At 50.3% G+C, this 22,624-nt stretch overlaps 1 protein-coding gene across 1 annotated transcript in view; it reads right to left on the reverse strand.

Annotated features, from left to right (window-relative positions):
• Nucleotides 1-11,611: 11,611 nt before the first annotated feature.
• The window catches only part of TENM4 (teneurin transmembrane protein 4), a 2,953,681-nt gene continuing 2,942,668 nt past the window's right edge, over nucleotides 11,612-22,624 (reverse strand). Inside the window, exons 46-47 of the mRNA XM_079930721.1 lie at nucleotides 19,606-19,748; nucleotides 11,612-17,033 (exon numbers count right to left, since the gene is read on the reverse strand). Coding sequence (XP_079786847.1) covers nucleotides 16,275-17,033; nucleotides 19,606-19,748 — 902 coding nt within the window. The 3' untranslated portion in view covers nucleotides 11,612-16,274. The remainder of the gene's footprint in view (nucleotides 17,034-19,605; nucleotides 19,749-22,624) is intronic.

The raw sequence follows: 22,624 nt of genomic DNA on the forward strand, positions 1-22,624 counted from the left end.
TTTAACTTTTGGTTAATGTAATTTTTTAGTTGTAAAATTTCAATTTGGCTTTTCTATGAATCTTTTATTTATTTTCTGAGACATTCTATCTTTCCATTTGCTTTAGGAGTGTTCACCCTTACTTTTGGAGCACTTTCATAATAGCTGCTTTAAAGTCTTTGTTAGATAGTTTTCAGCATTGGCTGAGTTGAGATTTTCCTGGCTCTTCATATGCCAAGCATCCTGGATACTTTGCCTATTAGGAGTCTCTCAGTCTTATTTAAATTCTATGGACAATTTAAAAAATTCAGAAGCAAGCATGTGACTAGGTTGGATTCAGGCCACAAGCTCTGACCAACCCTCTGTGGACTGTGGTTTCGATGTCTGTTCAGGTCTGTTTTGCATGTGTGCCACCCAATGGCCAGTCTGGGACCTGAGCCATGGCCTATTTCTCAGTTCAGTTCTCAAAGGTTACGGGACGCTGCTTAGGGCCTGATCTCTGTATGCACAGCTAGGAGTGAGGCCAGGAAGTCACAAACAACTTATGGGCTCACTACTGTCCTGAGCTCCTCCCTGTTTCCTCCACAGTCTCCCTGGTACTTTGTTTCCCTGAGGCTCCCTTCTTGGTTTTCCAGCCATATATCTGGGGCTTTATTTACGCCCCCCCCTTCTGACATGTACTTCCCACAACTACTGCTCCTGCGTTGGGGCCATCTGCTGGGATGATGGAGAGAGAAAAAAGGGAGCAGGGGGTTTACCCACACACTTGAGACCATTACTCCTCTGATCAAAGGGGATATTTCCCCTCCCTTAGAGTTTTAGGTGTCCATGGGCCTCTGCTGCCACTCTCAGGACACCCCTTTCTCACGCCTCAAGCCTGAAATAGAGGGTTTCTCCTGGAGTTCCAGTTGTACTGACGCCTACTTCTGGGTTTTCAGCTGCCTTGAGTTAGGCTGGCAGATACCAGGGGGGAATAAAAAAGGTGAACTCACGACCAATTCAGCGGCACCCCGAATTCTAGTTTTCCTTCCCACTCCAGCTGCCACTGTTTACTTTTCAGAGTCCTCATGTAGCTCTGTGCATTCTGTTCAGGTTCTGTGGCTGCTCCATCTTACCTGGAGCCAGAACCTGAAAGGTCTTCTTTAAAGACCAGTTCCAAAATAAAAAAAAAAATAAAGACCAGTTCCAACTTAGTAAAGGAATGACAGACTCAGAAAGTCAGCATTTTTTTGCATTGCTTTAACATCAGTCAAATCTTAACATCACGAGAAGCAGGACAATCAAACATTACGTGCCTCCTGATGAGATGTAATAGAAAGTACACATGAATTAGTCTTGCTTGAAACAATTGAACTTGAATTTAAGTAAGCCTTTAGAGCTCGAGGCCAGCTTATAGAGACTGGAGTCAAGAGTGAAATGACGCTCTGAAGAACTATCACCCAACTTCAGGTTGTGAGACCTTCTGTAGCACAAGTGACCTGGTGTCTCCAGCGAATAAATGGCATTAAGAAGGCGAAACTGTTACAGAATAAAGGGACTTCAGAGACACAACAAGTAAAAGGGGGATAAATCTCATGGGATTCTTGAGAAGGTTCAAGGAGATAATGAATGTAAAGTGCTTAGTAGAGTCTGGCAAACGGTAAATGAGTTATTACTACCTCTTGTCACCTCTCGGAGTCTCAGCCTCCTCTTCATTTACAAGACACAGGAGATGACAGCCCTTTCTTCTCAAGGCTGCTTAAGGACCAAAGGATTCGGCCACCTTAGGCCCCCTTCCCTCTGCACCTGTGCAGAAAGGCTGGACCCTGGCAATAGCCTGTGCAGTACATCCAGTTAGTCAGTAGATGGCAGCTCAGGCCCATCTATCTGGAACCCTGGCCCCATGAGGGAGCTAGTCTTGTTTCGCTCTGAAGCTGGGTGCTGCCTCATCACCTGTGTTCCCCTTCTCTCCCTAGGTAGGAGGCCTAAAGCTGAAGGGAGAGCATCAGTGGAGTTTCTGAGATATAATTAGGGCTCTCGTAGCAGTTTGCTGAGGATTCAGTATTTGCTGGACAGAGAGGTACTCCTTAGACCCAGTTAGACTACCTGGCTAGCTGTGCCTGGACCCTGCTTCTTGACCCAGTGCCTCCTGCCCCATCCTGAATCACCTGTGCACAGGTCCAGCCTAGTTTAGCTTCTCTTCCCCATCACACTGGGGCTAATTTAAACCTATGCTCCTACCCACACCTGGTGTAAGACGTCCTTTACGAAAAGGCTGTCAAATGAGAAAATAAGTAAACGCACTATGGAGATTCAATCACATATCCTTCTTTCCCAGCAAACTCCAGTACAGGGTGTATGCATTTTCTTTTCGTCTTTCAGCCGAGGAGGTAGCCTGGGTTGTGATTAATAGTTCATGCCCCTGAACTGGATTGCTTAAGTGCAAATCTCAATTTCTCCACTTACTAGTTGCATGCCCTTGGACAAGGGCCTCAGTTTCTCCAACTGCAAAATGGGGATAGCAATAGTATCTTGCCGGTTGTGCTATGGTGAGGACTTAATGAGCAAATGCATTTAAAGTGCTTAGAAAAGTCCCTGGCACATAGTAGGCACCCAGTGCGTATTAATTCCCATCTGAACACTGCCTTGCTCTGAGACAGATTTAATGCACTTGCAAAAATGCATTCAAGGAAGATACCTAAGGGGCTGGTATGGCTGTCTGGCCTGGGTGATAGCTCTCAAGAAATAGCACTTTCCCCTCCAGCTCCTCCTCTCCTCCTCCTTCTTGTTATTGATGTTGTCATTATTGATTGTTTGAAGAGGCCTAAGGTAAGTCTCCAACCCCATGAGTCATGAATGCTGTTTTGCCCACCTTCTTCCAACCCCATGCTCAGCAGAGGCGTCTGCAATCATTCCCAAGGTGCTGGGGACAGCACATTCATTCAGGACTAGGGGATCCTCCTCCCAGTGGCCCAAGGCTCAGAAGGCACTGAGGCAGGGGAGGAAGGGACCTCCAGAGCTGATCTCCCATCTCTGTCCCCTTTCTGGGTGCGGGGCGGGGGTGTGTGTGAGCGGGGTGCTTTTGGGAGCATCTTCAAAAGGTCATTGCTCAGCTTTGGGAATGCTGTGTAGGTTAAAAGGATTCCTGTAGGAAGGTCATCTGAACCACAGGAAGAGCAGGGGCCGGAGGGGCATTATCATGGTCCTATAGGGTTGCACCAGGTTTTTCTGCATGTCAGTCGGGAGAGATGGGAAAGTGTGACAGGCGACCACTAGGTGGCATTGTCAACGTGAAGATACCACCAGTGTGGAAGCTCATCACCTGCCCTGTACAGTAGCATGGAAGAGCAGATAAACCTCTGTCTGGAGAAAATCAAACCTCTCATCTCAATAAATTCCAGCCGTCTGGTAAGATCTGGGGTGCAAATGGAGACTGTCCCAGGAGAATGTACAGGTGCAGGAGGACAGAATCTGAGGGGGAAGAGGAAAAGTCTGGCCCCACCCACCAGTCGAGTCTGGGTTCCTGAGGCCCCTCCCCTGCCTTGTCCAGGAGCCATGCCCAGCTCCCCGCAGGATGCCTCAGTGCCTCTGCCTCACCAGGCCATCTGCCTGCCATTCCCTTCTTTATTCCTGTCCCTAAGACTCAGTCAAGGTGTCACCTCCCCTGATCCGTGGATGGAGCTGGCTTGGGGCTGCTTTGTGCCCACTGTCCCTGCACCTGCTTCTTTCCCAGGTCTTTGCCGCTTTACTGGATGTTTCCCACTGAGTGGGGATTCCCTGGCTTGGTGTTGGCGGGCCTGGGAAAAGGTCAGGCTGCTTCTCTTCCGTCCTCCACACACCCCAAAGATATATAAGGGATTTCTCAGCCACAGCACCGCTTTGGGTTCCAAGAACCACCCTCTGCCCGAGGGCTCTGAGAAGGCCCTAGAATGCTGAAAGTGTGTGTCCACACCAGGCAAGCAGTGTGGGGAGGACTGGCTATACAACTTGCACAGCCCAGTGCACAATGGAAATACAGGATTCCTGGCTTAAAAACTATAAAGGATTTCAAGATGGTGACAGCAGAGCCTTAAACCAAGAGCGGGCCCTTCTGAGTCCAGGGCCCCGTGTGGCTGCTCAGTTTGCACACCCTGCCGAAGGCAGCCCTGAGTCTGGAACTGTGCCAAGTCGTGGGTGGGAGGCGTGTGTCCGCTGAAGAGTCATCGAGGGCCTGCTGGCTGCTCGAGGGGTGGCTGGCCATCAGCGGACTCCACATGAAGCCCTCCACCTCAGAAATTCCCTTGCTCCCCAGCTTTAAGACGTAAGAGAAACAGCCTAGAATCTGGAGTTAAGCAAACCTAGATTCAGATGCTGAGTCCATTTCTCAACATCACAAATCATGAACATCTCCAGTCCTCATATACCTCACCTGCACAATGGGATGTTGTAACACCTGCCATGAATGTTGCTGTAGGTTCTAACGAGATCTAACATAGAAAGCACTAGGTCTAGAGCCCACACCTACTGCATCTCCCTGAACCCTCGCCACTAACCTGTACTGCTTGTCCTCAGAAGCATCTGATCAGGACAAAACAGGGGCAGATTGTGGGCCTTCCAGCTGGGGGGTACTTGCTCAGTGAGGAGGGTCACCATGTGGTGAGGCCCCAGGGAGCTCCTCCTGAATGCTCCACGGCCTCTGACAGCATTAACCGAATCAGGTGAGCAATGGAAGCGAAAACTAAGGACGCAATGGAGAAGCTCTTAGGTCACAGGATCACCGTGGGGGAAAGTCATTCATCGTTTTCCCAACAAATGTGTACGAATGCTTCTTGTGCCAGGTGCCAGGGATATGGTGGTAAGCAAAACATGTGGGGTCCTGCTCTCTGTTAGCTTAACGCTTCCAATTATTGTGTCCTGTTCTCTTGGACGCATCCCTCACTAGCCAACAGTTGACTAGCATTTACTAGGTGTCCAGTGAGGCAGGAAATGAGAGCACAGCAGGTGCTGTGAGGCTCCACCAACCTCCTCTGATGGAAATGAATGAAAGCTGTGTGCTTTCATTCCTAACAGCCAACACCTGCAACTCTTCGTAGGTGGGCTGTCCTCAGGCTGCTGGGGCTCCCTTTGCTGAGTGCACAGAAAGCCAGAAGTGCCCGGGAAATGACATCCCCAGGGGCAGCCCTTAACCGATGACTGACAGGTGCAGAGATGTAAACACTCCAGCCTCTGCCCAGCTGGGGACAACTCTCAGGTGTGACTTAGATTGTTTCCACAACTCCCCCACTGGACGGAGACCAAGTTCCTCTCCTGGGGCTTTGCTTGAGATCACACCCGTGATGGCCCTCTTCCCTTCCTTGTCCCTCATCTTCACGTGTCTGTTTTCTCTGGGACCACTACATAATAACTTAATTTCAGACAAATCCTTGTGCAGCATCTCCTTATGCAGAACTCTCCCACTCAAGACAGAAAGAGAAGCAAAAAGAAGGTAGCGATTGCTCCTGGTGTTTGCGTTACTACCCACAGCGACGCAAGTCAGAAGTCAGTCATTATAAATAACAGTTAAAGGAATAATAATTCCTTTCGTTATAAATTCAAGAGCATTCAAAATTATCCCTGTCATACTATGATCAGTCTCCCTCACTTCCATTCTGATATGCCTTATGAGTGTGGAGAAAGAGGGGGCATTCCTGCTTGCTGGCGTTTGCACATAACCGACACCTTTATTATACCAAATCTACATAAATCCCTGGGATTCAGCCTTGAATGTAAACATCAACCATCACGTGTTCTGCTGTGTGAAAAGAGTTGAGACATGCTGGATCAGATCCCTGGGAATGTGGGGTTTTCTGCCTGCCTGGACTAGGTTTGAGGAACAGCTCTTAGGGGCACAGGCTCCCCCAGGACCACGAGACGAGCACACCTTCCTCCCATCAGGAATGTCTTCTGCTCTCATCTAATCCCTTCTCACCAAATCCACCTCTTCCAGGAAGTTCTATGATTCCTTCCTCTTCCCACCCAGACCACCCTGAGCTCCCCTTCTTTGCCGCTGTGGAAAGCGGTATTTGTTGGAAGCACCTTCTTAGCCCTTGAGACTTGGCCCACCGCCTCCCGCCCCTCCAGCCAGCTGAAATCTCTTGAGTTTGTAGACAAGATCACAGGCTGATCAGGCAAGGGGCACATTAGGGGCCTCAGTCGAGGCAGAAGGTGGGAGCTGGGGCTAGTCTTGCTGTCATGGAATCATGGCTAAGGCAGAAGGTGAGCTTGAGTCGCCCAGGGCTTGGTTCTTCCTACAACCAGACCTGTGTCAGTGAAGTGTGGATGCCAGGGCATCTGCCTGGCCTACCTGCCCAGACACCTCCCTGGAGGCCTGGACCTGACCCTGGGACACTGATGGGGTCCTGCTCCCAGTAGCCCTACGCCATCCAATTTTATATCGCCACACACTGTAGTGCCTGGAGCCCCTGGCTGCCTTGCCGTGCTTCTGCTAACAAACCGGCAACTCCCTGTCCCCAAGACTGAGCTTGAGCTTATGGTTACCTCTTGATTCCAGAGACTGGGCCCCTGGCACCTCTCCCAGGGCAAAACCTGGAAGATTTCCGCTCTCCTTCACCAGACTTCTGAGTTCTAGCAAGCTTGCATGCTGAGGTTTCTGGAGTAGTGACACACAGCAGGTGCCCCTTGGTGTCACAGTCTGTTTTCTGAAGATTTCTAGACTCCCTGATTGGGTGGTAATGTTTATAAGCAAAGGGTCCTGTCTTACATCTTTAGGTCCTCTAAGGCCGCTTATATATGTGAATGAAAAATACTGCCTGCCATATCAGTAAACAAAGGATGTTGCAGTCATCAAGCCGTCACATTACAGCCGCCGGGAAAGTAAGCCCTGAGGGAACTTAGAAACAGGATGCCTGCCATCAAGCCATTAGCTACTGTAGCCACCCCCCAACGATGCACCCTGAGGAGACTCAGGATGAGAAAGCACAGGATACTGGCCCCAGATAGCTGAGGTACATATCAAAGGAATGATTTCAGTGAGCCCAGACTCTTGCATCTTCCCACACATAGAAAAGCGCTAAATTTCTTAACTTGCTACATCTAGTTTTCTTTAATTAACAGTAATCTTGTGATGTTCCGACTACCTGGTCTTTGTTGCAAAAACTCCTTTGTAGGCTTGTTCCCCACTTGCCCCTTTGGAGCAGTCCGTCAGAGTATCTCAGACGCTGTGTCCCAGGCTTAAGTCCTCAGTTTTGTCCGCTGAATAAAACATAACTCTCGGGACTTCCCTGGTGGCGCAGTGGTTAGGAATCCGCCTGCCAATGCTGGGGACGTGGGTTTGAGCCCTGGTCCGGGAGGATCCCACTTGCCGCGGAGCAGCTAAGCCCCGTCCTCCACAGCTGATGAGCCTGTGCTCTGGAGCCCGCGAGCCACAATTGCTGAGGCCCACGCATCTGGAGCCCGTGCTCTGCAGCGAGAGAAGCCACCGCAATGAGAAGCCTGCGCACCGCAACGCAGAGTAGCCCCCACTCACTGCAACTAGAGAAAGCCCACGTGCAGCAACGAAGACCCAATGCAGCCAAAAATAAAATTAAAAACAAAAACCATAACTCAATTTTTATGTTGTGCTTTCCAGTCAACATGTACATGAAATGCTCATTAAATGTTCGCTGATTGACTGCAGGTTTTTCTCTAGGCCTCCTCAAGAGTCTGCCATGGCGTCCATTTGTTTAATCATCCATTATCTTTCCATCCATCCAACCACGCAGCTTATAATAAATATCTGTATCTGAAAGGATGATTCCATTTCCTCTGTTCCCATCTCACAGACTGGGGAAGAGACTTTTACCTTAAGAACTCAGTCCTAGGAGTGTAGAGTGGTTATATTTTGAAGGTAGGGGAAGGGATGACAAAGCCAGGGCCCAAATACTCTGCATACAATGTCAGGTAATGACTTCTTTTTTTTTTTTTTTAAATATTTATTTATTTGGCTGCGCACAGTCTTAGTTTTGGCACGCAGGACTTTTTTTTTTTTTTCCGGTACGCGGGCCTCTCACTGTTGCGGCCTCTCTGGTTGTGGAGCACAGGCTCCGGACGCGCAGACTCAGCGGCCATGGCTCACGGGCCCAGCCGCTCCGCGGCATATGGGATCTTCTCGGACCGGGGCACGAACCCGCGTCCCCTCCATCGGCAGGCGGACTCTCAACCACTGCGCCACCAGGGAAGCCCCGGCATGCAGGACTTTTGTTGCCATGTGATCTTCACTGCGGCATGCGGGATCTAGTTCCCCGACCAGGGATGGAACCCGGGCCCCCTGCATTGGGAGCGCAGTGTCTTAGCCACTGGACCACCAGGGAAGTCCCAGAGTGCTGACTTCTTAAAGGCAGAAGTGGGCTTGCAGATTACAGGGCAGGAGGAAAATGCTTCCATTCTTCCCCATGGGTTTAAGACTCTATTGCCCCTAAGAACTAATGTTAGTGTCTGTGAAACAGGAGGGAAGGAGGCAGGGCACAACCTTTAAAAGAATGGCACGGTCGCTGAGGATATGACAGAAACTGGTTAGAACCAACTAGGTCCAAGATGGCGGAAGATTCGACTCCCAGTAGACCTTGAGCCTCATAATATGCTCATTAAAATATATTAGCATATTGTAAACGACCCACCCACAGGCTCCATCACAGTTCCAAGGCTGACCATAAAAGGCCAAAAAGTGGGTGGTGGCCCAATTCCCGTAAATCTCCGTCCCTTCTCCAAAATATTGATAGTTGGAATAATCTGCCCACTCATTAGCCTATGAAATTATCCAGCCCATAAAAACTAACCACCCCATATTCTGAGGCCTCTCACCTTCTGAGATGGCCCACACTCTTGTCTGCGAAGTGTGTTTCTCCCATGGCCGCTCTCACTTTCCAAGACGCATGCCCTGGGGAAGCTCTCACCTTTTGAGACAGATTGCATTCTGTCTATGGAATGTGTATCTCTCTAGATAAATCCACTTCTTACCTATCACTTTGTCTCTCACTAAATTCTTTCGGAGAGGAGATATAAAGAACCTGAGCTTCATTAAATCCTGAGACCAGGTGTGTGAACTCAATTAAAAGACAGTGGGTTCAAGCCCCAGTCTTAGTTCGAGTCTTCGCTGGTGGGTTCAAGTCCCAATGTGAGTTGTGCGGTTTCACCTGCAAGGTGTGTGTGTGTCTCCACAAATACGCTTTGGATTCGGAAAGGATACAAAAATGTAACTGCAACTCCTACTGCGCTGCGACCCTGAAAGAGGCCTGACCCTGAATGGTGGCTAGAGCCTACCATGGAGCCATTCCAGACTGATGGAGTCAGACTTGAGAGATTAACGCTGGATGGCCTGATGCAGGCAGGGCTGGGCACTCCAGTAGCAGTGGAGCTTTCCAAGGCATGGAACGAGATTTCCAGCGTGGGGCTGAAGGGAGAGACGCCCACAGAAACGCCGGCATGAGAACTGGGAACAAGGGCAGGGTGGGTGCGACCACGAGGAAAGCCCTGTAAGAGGTTACACCCTTCTCCTCTGGATACGGGAGAAAAGGCGTAATAGTACTCACCGTAAAGTCTCCTTCCTGGCGCCTGGTAGCTTTCTCCACCGCCTCCAACGCATTCTGAAGACTCTCCCGTGCAACCTCGAGGGCGGGGTTACAGAACGTGGCGAGCGCGTAACGTAGGGGAGGAGACCTGCCTCGTTCCCGCCCCCTCCTCTCGCGAGACCCGCGCGCCTGCAGCACGCAGTCTTTCCTGGAGAGCCCGGGAGGGGGCGCAGCACCCGGTTCGGGAGGCGAGGCGGCCTCCATTGAGAAGGGGATAGGCAGCTATACCCCTTTTTCTCAAATACACCAGAGAGAGTGGACCCCTGCAGCAAAGACCAAGCTGAGCTTAGGGTGACCCACAGCTGGGTACCTGCTTTGGGCCCTGGGGACGCGCAGAGGATTAGATAGACACAGATCGGGTTGGGCTCGAGATGCTCACGCCCAAGTCAGTTCAGTCTTGAAAGTGCCTGGCTCGTGGCAGTGTGCGGTGAGTCCCTGCGGAGAGGGAAAGGGCTGCCAGAGGGCTTCGGAGAACACTTACACCGGGCTTGAAGAAGCGCTGAGTGCAAAGGCCCACAAGGTGTGAAAGGTATCTTGGGGTGGGGGACGTTCCCACGCGGCTGACTGTAGTGCAGAAGTGGGAGAGGGCGCAGCAGAGGATGACCGATACACTGGCTCTGCTGGCTGGAAATGGTAGGTATCCTTGACCAAGGGCATCTGAGAGGCCATGCTGAGTAGCTTATTCGCTCCGTTGTGTAAAAGACAGTGTCGTTGGCAATGGTTCTCAAAGCGTGAAGAGGCATCAGCATCACCTGGGAATATGTTAGAAATGCACATTATGGGGCCCCATCTCAGACCCACTGATTTCAGAAATTCCAGGGGCGGGGCCAGCAATCTGTGGTTTGATAAACACTCCAGGTGAGTCTGGTACAGGCCAAAGTTTGAGAACCACTGGTGTAGTGGGAAGGGTACCAGACTTTGGAAGGGAGGTGGGTGGAGGGCTGGGGAGGGAGGTGTGAGGGGGAAAAGTTACACTGGGCCAAGACCTGTTGTTCAGAGAGCAGCAGGCGACATTATACGCCTGCTCCTTTAAGGTGATCTGAGCAGTAACCAGGAAGGTATGGTATGTACCATCGTACCCTCGTTATACATAGAAGATTGAGGCTTAGAAGTTAAATTGTCTAAGATCACACAGTTAAGTGCTAGAGTCAAGTTTTGCACCCCCCAATTTTTTTTTTTTTTTTAACCACTGCAGGTGCTTCCGTCCCTGGCACTACAAAAGTATAACAGCTTGGGTAGCGGTGCCTGGACAGCCCATAGTTGCGCGGGTGGAAGGAATAGAGCCGAAGCTTGAAGCTCCTTCCCACAGGGCCTGGTGATGGGGCCAGACCTGAGGCTAATGGGAAGCAATGAACCTTCTGTTCTCATTCCTGTCCTCAATTATTTGCATTTTCATAAGGTTTGCCGTTCACACGAGGGAGGTGGGCTTAGCAAATGTACTTTCCTAAGTGACCAGCTGTCATCCCTGGCTTCTAGACATGAGGTTAAATGTGAGATTATGTGAGAAAAGCAGGCTGAAAAATTACCTGTATGCTGTGACTACCTTAGATTTTTTTCAATTACCTTAGGTTAAGAAAACACAGAGCAAAAAACAAAAACAATGCTAAAGGAATTTTCTTCTTTTTTTTCCGAGTTGTGTTATGTGGTTATAATAATTTGTATGATGAATATGCGTTATTTTTGAAAGCGCAACCAGTGACACCCCATGTGGAATGCAGCGACGTGTGACATAGTGGACAATTCTGTGCCCAGTGGCAGAGCACAGGCTCTTTCCTTAGGGCAGTGTCGAGCTGTCCCACCCCTTGGAGTCTGTCCCTGAGGCCAGTAAGGACAGCAGCTGCAGTGCGGCCCAGGGGAGCAGTGTGGCATAGCTGATGTCAGAGGTGCTTTGACATTCCTGAGGTTAAGCCCCAGGGTCTTTGTGTCCTTTGGAAATGCCTCTCCATGACAGCTGTCACCTGGAGGGCTTACGAGGGACTTTGGGGCCAAGCACCAGAGCTTTGGAGGTCCTCCTGAGAACAGGAGCTTCTAGTAGCGCAAACTCAGAGGACCGGCTCAAGCAATCACTACTCCAAACAAAGGCCCCCAGACAGCTTTAAACACAAAATATTCTTTTATTTGTCAACGAAGGCTACACGGGATCACTTCTAGTTTTGTTTTTATGCCTTTTTTTTCTTTTCTAGAAGGTATCTACATCTGCATTTATTTACAGCCTTGTTGGTATTTACACAGTCAAGAATACAGTGTTAGAAACACAAAAGTGTTGAGAAAAAAACTTCTCAAAATTAGTTCCAGACTTCAGGAAAACTATTTCCACATGGTAAGGCCAGAGTCTCCAGTGTTGGTCGTCCAGAGGCAGCTTGGGAGAGTCCTTTTGCTGAAGCCGTGGGTTCAGAAGTCTTCAAGAACAACAGGCAGGTTTAGAAAAGTGGGATTCTGGTGTTGGGTGAATCTAGGGCTACCAGGCACCAGCAAACATCTGTGACTCAGCTCCTGCCAGGATAGCTGAGCCTGCCCGAAAGTTGGTTCTCCGTTGGCAGTTTGCCCTCAGAATCAAACACATTTTCTTCGGGACCAGGAGGTCGCCCAGTATCATGCCTTTGGCATTCCAGAGGGGGTAAGAAACCCAACATCGGCCTGCTGTCTGGGGCGGTCACGTACACAAGGCTGGTTTCTGAGGATGGAAAGGTTGGAGAGGAGAAAGTTTCTATCACCTGAGCAATGAGTCTTTAAAAGGAGTTTGCTGTTATTTGAAGGTAAAATGAAAGGGCCTTGAACTACAGAGTTCTTTCTTTAATGCCCTCCTGTCCAGTAAAATACAGACAAGTGTATAAACTACCTGGGAATTCTGAACCTTCAATAGAGGGCTTTTAATCCCAATGAGGATCCCAAGGGAAAAAAGAGACTGGGTGCTTTCCAAGACCCCTCAGGAGGCAGGCCCCAGCTCAGGACCAGAAGCCACGGCCGGGGCTTAGTGGCTGCTGTGAGGAATGGAGGATAGATTCGACTTTAAGCACCAGGGGAACAAACCCCCAAACCCGAGACCCCGCTGAGGCCCGGCAGACTCCTTCCTCCTGGGCACCGAGCTCAGCCTCATGGTCCTCACCTCGTGGCAACTGCAAATACCAGGCTGCAGATGTGAAACTGTTCTAAGATTTCACATGGAAATCTCATCTTTGCATCTTGGGAACCCCTGCCACCTATAAGGCGGTACTTAAAAGTCACAGCTAAAAAGGTCCTTTATTCTCTTTTTCTTGTTTTTAAACAAATCTGATTCCTTGTTAGGTGCCTATAAAAACACTGCCCAGTTTTATTCCCCTTCCTTGCCTACATCACCTTCTGCTCCCAGCCCCACCTCATTCTTTAAAATCACGCCCTCTGGCCATTTTCAACCTCTGGTCAGTTTCTTAGCAATTGTTTCAAATCCTCCATTCCTAGGTAGAAATCAGGCACTAGTCTGTTCCTTGGGTTAATTCTCAGCGGACAGTTCTGAGAGACAAGCATCAGGGGTAATTGACCGTGTAGTTCCTTTCCCTTCCTCCCGTTGTCAGAGCTCTGCCCTCCAGTGACGTCTGCCTGGAGGGTGGATAAAAAGGAAATCTCATCCTATAAAAAGCAAAGTTGGGGAATGACTGAAGTCCTATTTAAGGTGATGACAGAGGGGCTGTGGATGAGGAGCTGATGGCAGCCGTGGAGGATACGGGAGAAGGCAGGAGCTCTTCCAAAATAAACCTTTTTCTAGGGTCAGAAGCTGACATCCTGCAGAATAATGAACCTGAGCCAGTGAGGGAGGGCTGGTAATTCTAATGCACACGTTCTGGTTGGTTAATGCCAAAAGGGCAGGTGCCGTCAAGGATGGGATTTGCTGCCTGGAGGCACTAAGCAGGCACAGGGAACTCTGGCTTATGCCTTCAGACTCACTCTTTGTGGTGCGATTGGCACTGCTGGTCTCAGCAGGAGGACAGACGGAGAGTGCAGGCAGTGAGTCACCTGCCAGCCCAAATGGAAACCGACTCAGAAGGGCTGAGGCCAGAAGCACCACCTCCAATAGCAACAGCACCAGTGCGAAACTGAGGTGCTTGATGCTGCCGGCCCCACACCCGAGGTCCTCTCCAAAGTCTGGGGATGCGTCATCTTCTCCCCATACAGAAGCTATGCCTCCTTGGTGGTATGTAGCCCAGAAAAAATATAACATCATTCGTTTAAAGGAAAGGAATGCTCAGTTATTCCCTGTGATTTTGATCTTTAAGAGTCCACACTATTACTGTGGTGGGGGTGAGGGGTGGAGAGTCAGAGGGCTGGGGAGCTGTGGGGAGATGGTTCATTCGGCCCTCATGCTGTCTCTGACCTCCAAGTAGACGTCCCCAGCAGGTCTTGACTCATGTCAGGAAGCCAGCATGGAACTGATCGTCTAGGTCAACGGGCAAGGTCCCATTGCTCAAGGGCTCCTTGTATCAAGAGTACATTTGCGAGGCATAAGTCTATTTTGGTTTAAAAACAAAAAAAACACTTGTGTTCTTCAGGCCAAACGATTTTCCATCCCATCCAAGAACGATCCTGCCGGATGGGACCCGCCACCAGCTCCCGCCTTGCACAGCGGGCCCGGGAGCACTGCATCTGACTCAGCGGAGCTCTGGGAGGAGTGGGCAAATAGTCCAAGACACTGTAGCAGCAGTGTCACTTTTTTTGGAAACAGGAAGAGCACTTAGCGAAACACATCCTCTCATCCCCAGTGGGATGACGTAAGGCAAAACCTCCTCTCCCGAGAAGCTCTGGGTGCCTCCCTCTGCCAGGCGGACCCCGGCCTCCGTGCTGCTCCGATTCTCATGCAGCAAGAGACCTTTTCGGTTTCATCAACTCATGGAATATTCTGAAGACTCTGTGAGTAAGGCTACAAAGGTGCCATGAGCTTGTCAGTCCAACGAGGTTTCCTCGGGAAGGAGCTCAGACTCAGAATCCATTTTCCACACTCAATGCAAAATGTAACCCATGAAAGTCCCATTTTCTACGAAGCCCAGCTTAAAAGGAAGCATTTGGCTTCCCCTCCTGCTCTCCCAGAGCCTCCTGTGAGAGGTAATGACAGTGGTAATTAGGCAGATAGAACAGGAGAAAGGAGCTCCTAGCGCTCCCCTACTCTCAGCGCTTCCCCCCGCCCACTGGCTGCTGCCTCTCCCTGGGCATGCCCTCCCGGTGTGGGATGTACTCACTCCCGAAAGAACTTAAACTTCTGCCCAGTGACCACAGGCGTAGGTCTTCACAGGGACAACTGTAGCCCGGGCTTCTGGATCCACAGGCACCAGCCTCAGGAACCGCCCCCAATCCTGGTGGGGTAGTTTGACGCTGCCAGGCCACACCAAATTCTCTCTTTCCTCCTTAATCTTGCTTTAACACCCCAGTTGGGCTCCTCTAGAGGGGAAGCTGTTTTAGAAGAACTTCACAGAAGGAATTTCCTGAAAGTCCATCCAGCTGCATCCCAGCTCTGCAATTAGCCCAATACACGAGAGGCAGAGGAGCCTTCAGGAGCTCGTTAGAAGGATGCTCGACTCATGCTTTCCTCTCTCTGGCTGACCTTTTTCTTAAGCCTCTTTCCACGATCAAAGGCCACCAAGCACCTCTCTCCACACTCCTATTTCTCAGTGGTGGCAGCTGAGCAGTGGAGGGAAGATACCCAAAGTCATGGGGAGAGGGCTTCACCTAGGAAGGCAGGCTGGTACCCTTGCCACCACTGCCGTTCTTTTGCCGTGGGTGACCTTCCCTTCTGGACGTGGTGCCCACACTGAGGGCTTGCTGTGCGGTGCTGCTTCTCACGTCTGACTTTGGGAGAGAGAAAGAGATGAATAAGGAACATCATGGGAGGACCAACCAACCACAGATGCCCTGGATGCCTCCGCCTCTTGGGGAGGCTTGGGCTCTAAGCCCCAGGATGCTGTCACCAGACTGGGGAAAGGACCTGGGAGACACTTTCTCCATCCCAGCATGGAGGTGGCACTGACAGCTACACAAGATTTGCAAAAGGGGTTGGGGGTTTCATTTCCCATCAAAATATAAAGCTTGGACAGGAGTTTGGGGCAGCTTGAAAAAGGTGCTGTGAGATCATGAAATCCCCCAGAGAAGATGGAAGCATCCATGGTCCTCTGGAGGCATGGAACACAGTGAGTAAAAAAGCTACCACTTGTCTGCGGAAGCTTAGCCAAAGATTCTCAGGTCCTGCGGACCCTCCTTCCAGGCCCCCTTGGAAATTTGCTACCGGCCCATTACTCTCCGCCGCACCCTTCCCTCCTGCCCGACCCCCATGGAAGAGAAAGTTGCACATGGGACAAGTTAGCACAGACACTTGTGTCTCACATCACACTGGGTGCCTGGGGACAGACAAGGACACACCCCAGGAGATGCATCTCAGTGAGGAGAAATGTACCCCAAACAACAAGGAAAACTCCTCAAGGAAAAGGGAACAAAAGACAAGAAAGTTTACATTGTGATCACACTATGGAAAAAAAAATACCTTCTCTTCTTTGCAAAAAATGTGTGAAGGCCAAATTTGTGTTTTTCTTTTCTTAAAAAAAAAAGGATGTTGCATGAATTACACTGCAACCAGTATCTTTTTTGTTCGCTTGCTTTCTGCACTTGTTAAAAAAAGGATTCTTTTTTTTTTTTTAAGTACAACACAGTCAGGTATGCGGCCACAAAAGAGTAGCTGTCTTTGGCAAGAAGTCCCGGCCACGGTCCTCTCTGTCACCTTCGGCCCATCTCACTCTGTCTCATGAAGTGGATGTTGCTGGCGCTGTCTGACAGTTCCGGGTACTGCTCGACCGAGATCACGAAGAAGCCGTCGTAGCCTTGAACCCGCCCCGTGCTCAGCGCCTGCTGCTTCTCGCCCTCTGTCCAGGCCCGCAGGCCTTCCTCCCCTTCCCGAAGTCGCTGCTGCTCGCGGGCCCAGGCCTGGCGCACGGCTCTCTGCCGGGCCAGCTCCAGCACCCGGGCCTTCTCCTCATCCGGTGTTGTCCCATAGCGGGTGTTCAAGCACAGTGCCCCGTACTGGAGCTGGATGTCTGTGTACCGTCTAGTCCTGCCACTGAGCACCGTGTTGATCTGGGACACAGTGACGTTGACCCCATTCTCCAGGGTTCGCCGCCCCCCGCTGAGGCCCAGGATGGCCAGGTCGCCTTCCGAAGGTCCTGCTTTCACGAAGTAGTGGGTGTCCACTCCGTCAATGGTGAAGTGCATGTTCTCTAGGTAGTGGGCGTTGTTCAAGATGGCGGCAACCCTCCGCCCGTCCTCGTTGGCCACACTGATGATGTCTGTGGTCACTCGGCCATCCTTCAAGGCGAACTTGACCCCTTTGCCAAAGACTGAGCCACTGGATGCAAACTTCTTTGTCTCTGGGGCCTGCTGGCAGCTGGTGATTGTGGAGCTGTAGAGCTGATCGAAACGTTCCAGGGTGACGAAGGCCTTGAGCTGCTTCTGCACTTCACACTGTACCCCGAGAACAGACTGATGGTGGGGGGAGAGAGAGAGAGTGAGATCAATGGGGAAACACTTCCAACGGCCTGGAGAATCAGCTTACATGACTAAAAGTCAAACCTATACAAATGTATTAACCTGTAGCATCTAGCTCTACTGCTGACCACTAGGACACCCAGCCCTCCTTCATCCATCTAGTCACCCTTCCTCCCATTCAGAAGCGGTTCAGGGAGCATCTGCTCTGTGCCCAGTCCCTTTCTCGGCACGGGAGATACAACAATGAATCAGACATCATCCCTGCCCTTGAAGAACTCCTCGTTGAGTGGGGAAAGACAGATGTGGCAACAAATAACTACAATCAAATGTGATGAGTGGTGGTCTAAGGGGAGCAATAGTAACAGCTATAGCCAACATGTCGTGGCCTTTGAGCTGAATAATCCACATTCATTATCTCGCCAGATCTTCACAATAACTGTATACAGTGGGGACTGTCATTGCTCTGGTTTTACACCTAAGGAAACGAAGGCTCAAAGAGGTTGTAACTGGCCCACAGTCATACAGACTAGTAAGTATTCAAACCAACATTCAAACCCTGGTCTGTCTGATCCTAGAGGCTCAGTTCAAGGGCTGCTAGGGTCGGGAGGGGCAATCACGGCTCAGGGTGTCTCAGCCTGGAGGCGGAGAAGCAAGGTGAAGGAGATGGGGTTCAAGGACAGGCTCAAGCTGGAGTCGGGACTTGGAGGATGAGGGGATGACTTTAGATGCAGGAATGGCGAGGAATGCACTCTTGACAAGAAGGCTTAGTAGGATGAAACGTAGTGACTTACATAAACCCTCTTAGCCTGCTGTGTTGCTCTCTGCCATGTGGAGGGCCTCTGTCCCCACAGTGCTTCCCGGGGGCTCCTCAAGTGCCCCCGCTCTTGGCTGCTTTGGGGGACAGGTTGGAAGCCACGTTCGGGCAGGCCCCAGGGCCTTATCAGCAATGTAGAGAAATGGCTTTAGAAAAAGGCCCGTCGGTTTCTCACTGAAATTCAGTCCTCTTTATAATTAATAGGACCCTGTCTGTGAACAATTATTTCCTAGAGTTTCACGGAAGCTGGAGCGCTCAACAACAAAGATCTCCAGTGCTTGCCAAGGGCAGAAATCAATAATTCATTGACAGGCAAGGCTGGCAAACCGTCAGAGACTGTGGCTCTGGGAGGGGGTGGAGAAGGGAGTCTGGAGGTAGGAGGTGCAGCTGAGTGGCTGGAAGCGGCCCTGGGAAAACAGTCAGCACTGTGGGCAGCTGGGCAGTACCTGGAGGGATGGATGGCGGGGACTGGAGAGGGGCAGGGGGTGGGGCTAGGGCTGCAGAGAGAGGATGGGCTTCGTGACCAGACAGACTTGGGTTCTCATCGCCTTTCCAGCTCACCTTGGACAAGTTTCTCTCAACTCTGGTCTTATCTGTAAAATGGGGAAAAAGGCCGAACTCACGGGGTTGTTCACTTCTTTCAACCATTTGTTCATTCAACAAAAGTTTTCCATGCACCTACTGTGTGCGAGGTGGTATGCTGGGTACCAAATAAGACCCGGTACTTGCCCTCTTGGGGCTTAGGGTCTAGTGGAGATACAGGGAAGAAAACAGGAATGAAAATACAGCGTTGTGAGTGCTTAGCAAGAGGAAGCTATAGGTGCCGCCGGAGCACAGAGGTGCAGAATCACATCCTCCAGGTCAGGGGAAGGAAACAGCTAGGCTGAGGCCTGATGGAATCCGACTGGAGTAATACGGATGTGTAAGTTTCTGATCGCCAGCAGTATGCCATCTGGCAACTCTGATTTCCTCCTCAGTCTCTTGTCCCCCTGGTCAGGGATCCCCTGGAAGGCCTGGTCTCTGCCTGATTCTTTCCTGCCTTCACTGGGCTCCCGGGGCCTGGGGCCTGGAAGAGCCAGCTCCCAGCACAGATTTTATGAAAGAGGGGGGCAGTGGGAAGAAATGAGCAAATGGATGTCTGAAGTGAGAGGGTGGAATGAAACTGTTTTTAAGGATCTTTAGAGCCATAAAATTCTACGAGTCTTTGAAATTGGGTCATAAATGGAAGACAGGGGAAAGTAACATTTTTTTGAGCACCTACAGACAGATCTGGGTTTGAATCCTGCTCGACTTCATCCTTGCCGTGTGGCATTCGAAAGCCTCAGGCACGAAATCTGTAAAGTGAGAACAACGATACCAAGGGATATTTGTGTGTTAATTTATGTAGAACAGGCCAGGTGCACTGAGGTGCTCAGAAAATGTCACGTTTGTATTTCGAACACACCTTCCCTCTTTGTACTTTTGTACTGGGTTGGGACAAAGGCTCATTTTTCTGTGTGGAACTCCAAACTCAGTGTAACGTACAAAACTCCTCCATTTGGCTTGTGAGGGCCTACGTGCCGTTACAGCTGGGTCCACAGTGACCTGCCAGTGGCAGGGTTACTAAGTATTTGCTGAACTATTGCTGGCAGGTACAGTGGACGTACCACATTGGTTTCTATCATTGGCCTAGGCTTTCCTGAAAAGCTGGTGGGACCCATTCCCGTAACGTCTGGATGGCTTGAGGGGTGGGCAGTCATGTGTGCGAATTACCTTGCTGTTGTCCCACTCCTGAGTTTTCATCTGTGTGTGGATGAGCTCGTAGGATGGTTCCGTGGCGTCCGTGTCTGGCTTGGGATAGCCGGGGATCACATTGTGAAGCTGGAATCCGAAGGTGAGGAGCCAGCTGTTGACATCTGGGTGGGACAGAAGCAGAAACAGCCCCACGGAGTCAGTGGACCTCAGAGTGACACATCCCAAGAAAGCAGCCTAGAGTTAGGCTGCAGGGGGGCGGGGTGAGGACACGGAGAGCTGCTGGGGGGAGAGTCAACAAGCATGGTGGAAACTGTCTCACGGTATGAAAGCTGAACATGCTCTTGGGACCTAGTGTCCCCTCCTAGGGATGCATCTGAGCGAGATGTCACTGAAGTAGAACCTAGGTTTCCAGACTCCTCTTACTACTGTCCCTCTGCCCTGAGGACCTTCAGCTTCGTAGCCAGCGGCAGCTGTTGGTGGATGAACACTCCTCCACATCCAGCCGCAACACCAACAGGAGACACAGAGGACAACCAACCCCAAAGGAAAGATTTTTTTTTTTTTTTTTGCGGTACACGGGCCTCTCACTGCTGTGGCCTCTCCTGTTGCGGAGCACAGGCTCCAGATGCGCAGGCTCAGCAGCCATGGCTCACGGGCCCAGCCGCTCCGCGGCATGTGGGATCTTCCCAGACCAGGGCACAAACCCATGTCCCCTGCATCGGCAGGCAGACTCTCAACCACTGAGCCACCAGGGAAGCCCCAAAGGAAAGGTTTTAATGAATGACTTCCAAAGAGAAAATTCACTGAAGAAGCAAACTCTCCCTCCTTTCTCCTTTTTGAAGAGATCAGAGCCGCAGTGCTAAAGTGCATTGGGCATGGAGGTGGCCTGACCAAAGATCGAAGCGTTTTCTTCCCCTTGATCCTGCCTTTATTTACTCTGGGAGCCTAAGAAAGTCACTTAAGCTCCCTGTGCCTTCATTTTCCAGTCTTTATATTGGGCTTGAGGATCTAGCCCCATAGGCATTGGATTTACTGGTTTTTATAATATTCCTGGGGGGTTACTAATTATAAAATACTAGGTATAGGGAAAGGTGGGATGTTGGCATGAGCAACCGGCTCACTGAAGAGTGGAATCAGGAAGCCAAGACTTCAGGAAAAGAAAGAGGGTGGAAAGTATGTCATCAGTTACTGGGCCCTCTGTTGCTGAGTGTCTTTTATGTGCCCAGCTCTGGTGTCACAGATCCTCAGCTTGCACACGCAGGACCCTGAAGGGGAGCTGAGACATGGACACGGATAACCTCGACACAGGAAAAACACCTAGAGGAGGGCAGAAGTCTTTCAGTTCCACAGACTGACAAGTCTTCATGAAGATGGTTACCTTGAAGCCAGGCAGTGAAAGCTGTGTAAATTTTGTCAGGCTTCGATGGAGCTGAACGCAAAGGCCATTGTATAAGGCAAGGCCTGGAGAAGGGAGGTGAGTATTGGGAGCATTCGGGTAACCGGACAGCAGTTCAGCAAGGCAGAGAGAGAACCAGAAAGGAGAATGGCGGCTGGAGAAGGAAGAGCCTGGGATGGCAGGTGGGAGGTGATTTGGGGTCTACAGGAGACAGACAGACAGCCTGTGTCCCAGCATGGCTCAGCCTTCCTTGCGAAGGGGCAGCTGAAGATGCCAAAGCAGTTGTTTACTAGAGACTCAAATCCAAAGTCAGGAGAAGGCAGGATTTGGAATTAAGTGTCTGAGCCAGCAACTCTGGGTGGTGGGCATTCAGGCCTGCTTTGGGCTTTTTCCAAAGCAGACAGATCCCTGGTCAGGGAGGTTCTTAGGGCCCAGGCATTGGTGGAATTGAGTTCATCCCAGTGATGGGAGTGCAATTTGGGGGTCATCAACTTCATCCCACATTGCCTTTCCATTCAAGAACCTCAAGTTTGCCTTTTTCTTTTTTTTTTTTTGGTTTTTGTTTCTTCGATGTTCCAGAGCCCCTCTCTTGGGTGTGAAGGCTGGAGGTTCTGATGTGGAGGAGTGGTAGAAAAGGAAGCTTGGAAATCCAGATTCTACTTCTAGAAAGATCATATAAGGGAAAGAACATGGTGAGGCAAGACAAAACCCAGGTCCAAACTCTGGCTCCCAACTTGCAAACTGTGTGATCTTAGACAGTTTGCTTAACCTCTCTGAGGTTCGGTTTCCTTATCTGCAAATTCATGAGAGAAATGGTTTTCACCAAGTCATGGAGAAGAATACTAACAGTGTTACCACTTTGGGGCAGCCAACATAGAGCAGGAACTGTTCTGTTTTGTTACATAAATGATTGGATTTAATGTATTTTAAAGTGTCCAGCTTGGTTCCTGGCTCATAGAAGGTTGCCTGTGTTTCCTCAAACCCAAGCCTCCATGTGCCTGGAACTCTATTTCCTCTTTTGTAGCGTGAGGTGCTTGGACCAGTTTTCTCCAAAGTCCCTTTCCTCACTGAGTTTCTAAGTATCTCTGATTCTCTGAATCTTGGTAGATGGTTCTTTGGGAAATTAAAACAAACAGAATGGGGGCGGGGAACAACCCTACAAAGCCATTTTGCCCGAGGCTGAGAACTTGCATCTGAATTTGTAGTTGCAAAGGAAAGCTTCTGTCAGGAATACTGCAAGTTCCCAGGAAGCCAGGGGGCTGAAAAGAGGCCTGGGCCTTAATTACAAGTGACGGAAGGTGGGAAACTTTCTCATTATGCCTTTAGGAAAAATGCTGAAAATTGATTTATCCACTGCTCTTTCTACTGTGCTTTTCTGAAGAGTTGGGAATTTTACTCTTCTTTCCTATGACATCAGAGGTAGACATTTCCCTCAAGTTAAAAAGCTCTTTACTCATCCGTTCGTCCCAGACTTCAGTGTGGCTGCCTGGGACAGTGATGAAAAATAATAATCCTTTCACGTGTACACAGCTTTGCACTTTACAGAGGGAATTCAGATCTCTAAGAATGAGGATTTTGGAGTCAGACACAGCAGAGTTCTAACCCCAGCCTTGCCACCTCTTCCTGGGAGGGTTACTTTAC

Source organism: Stenella coeruleoalba (genome assembly GCF_951394435.1).
Source record: "Stenella coeruleoalba genome assembly, chromosome: 8".
Lineage (NCBI taxonomy): Eukaryota > Metazoa > Chordata > Mammalia > Artiodactyla > Delphinidae > Stenella > Stenella coeruleoalba.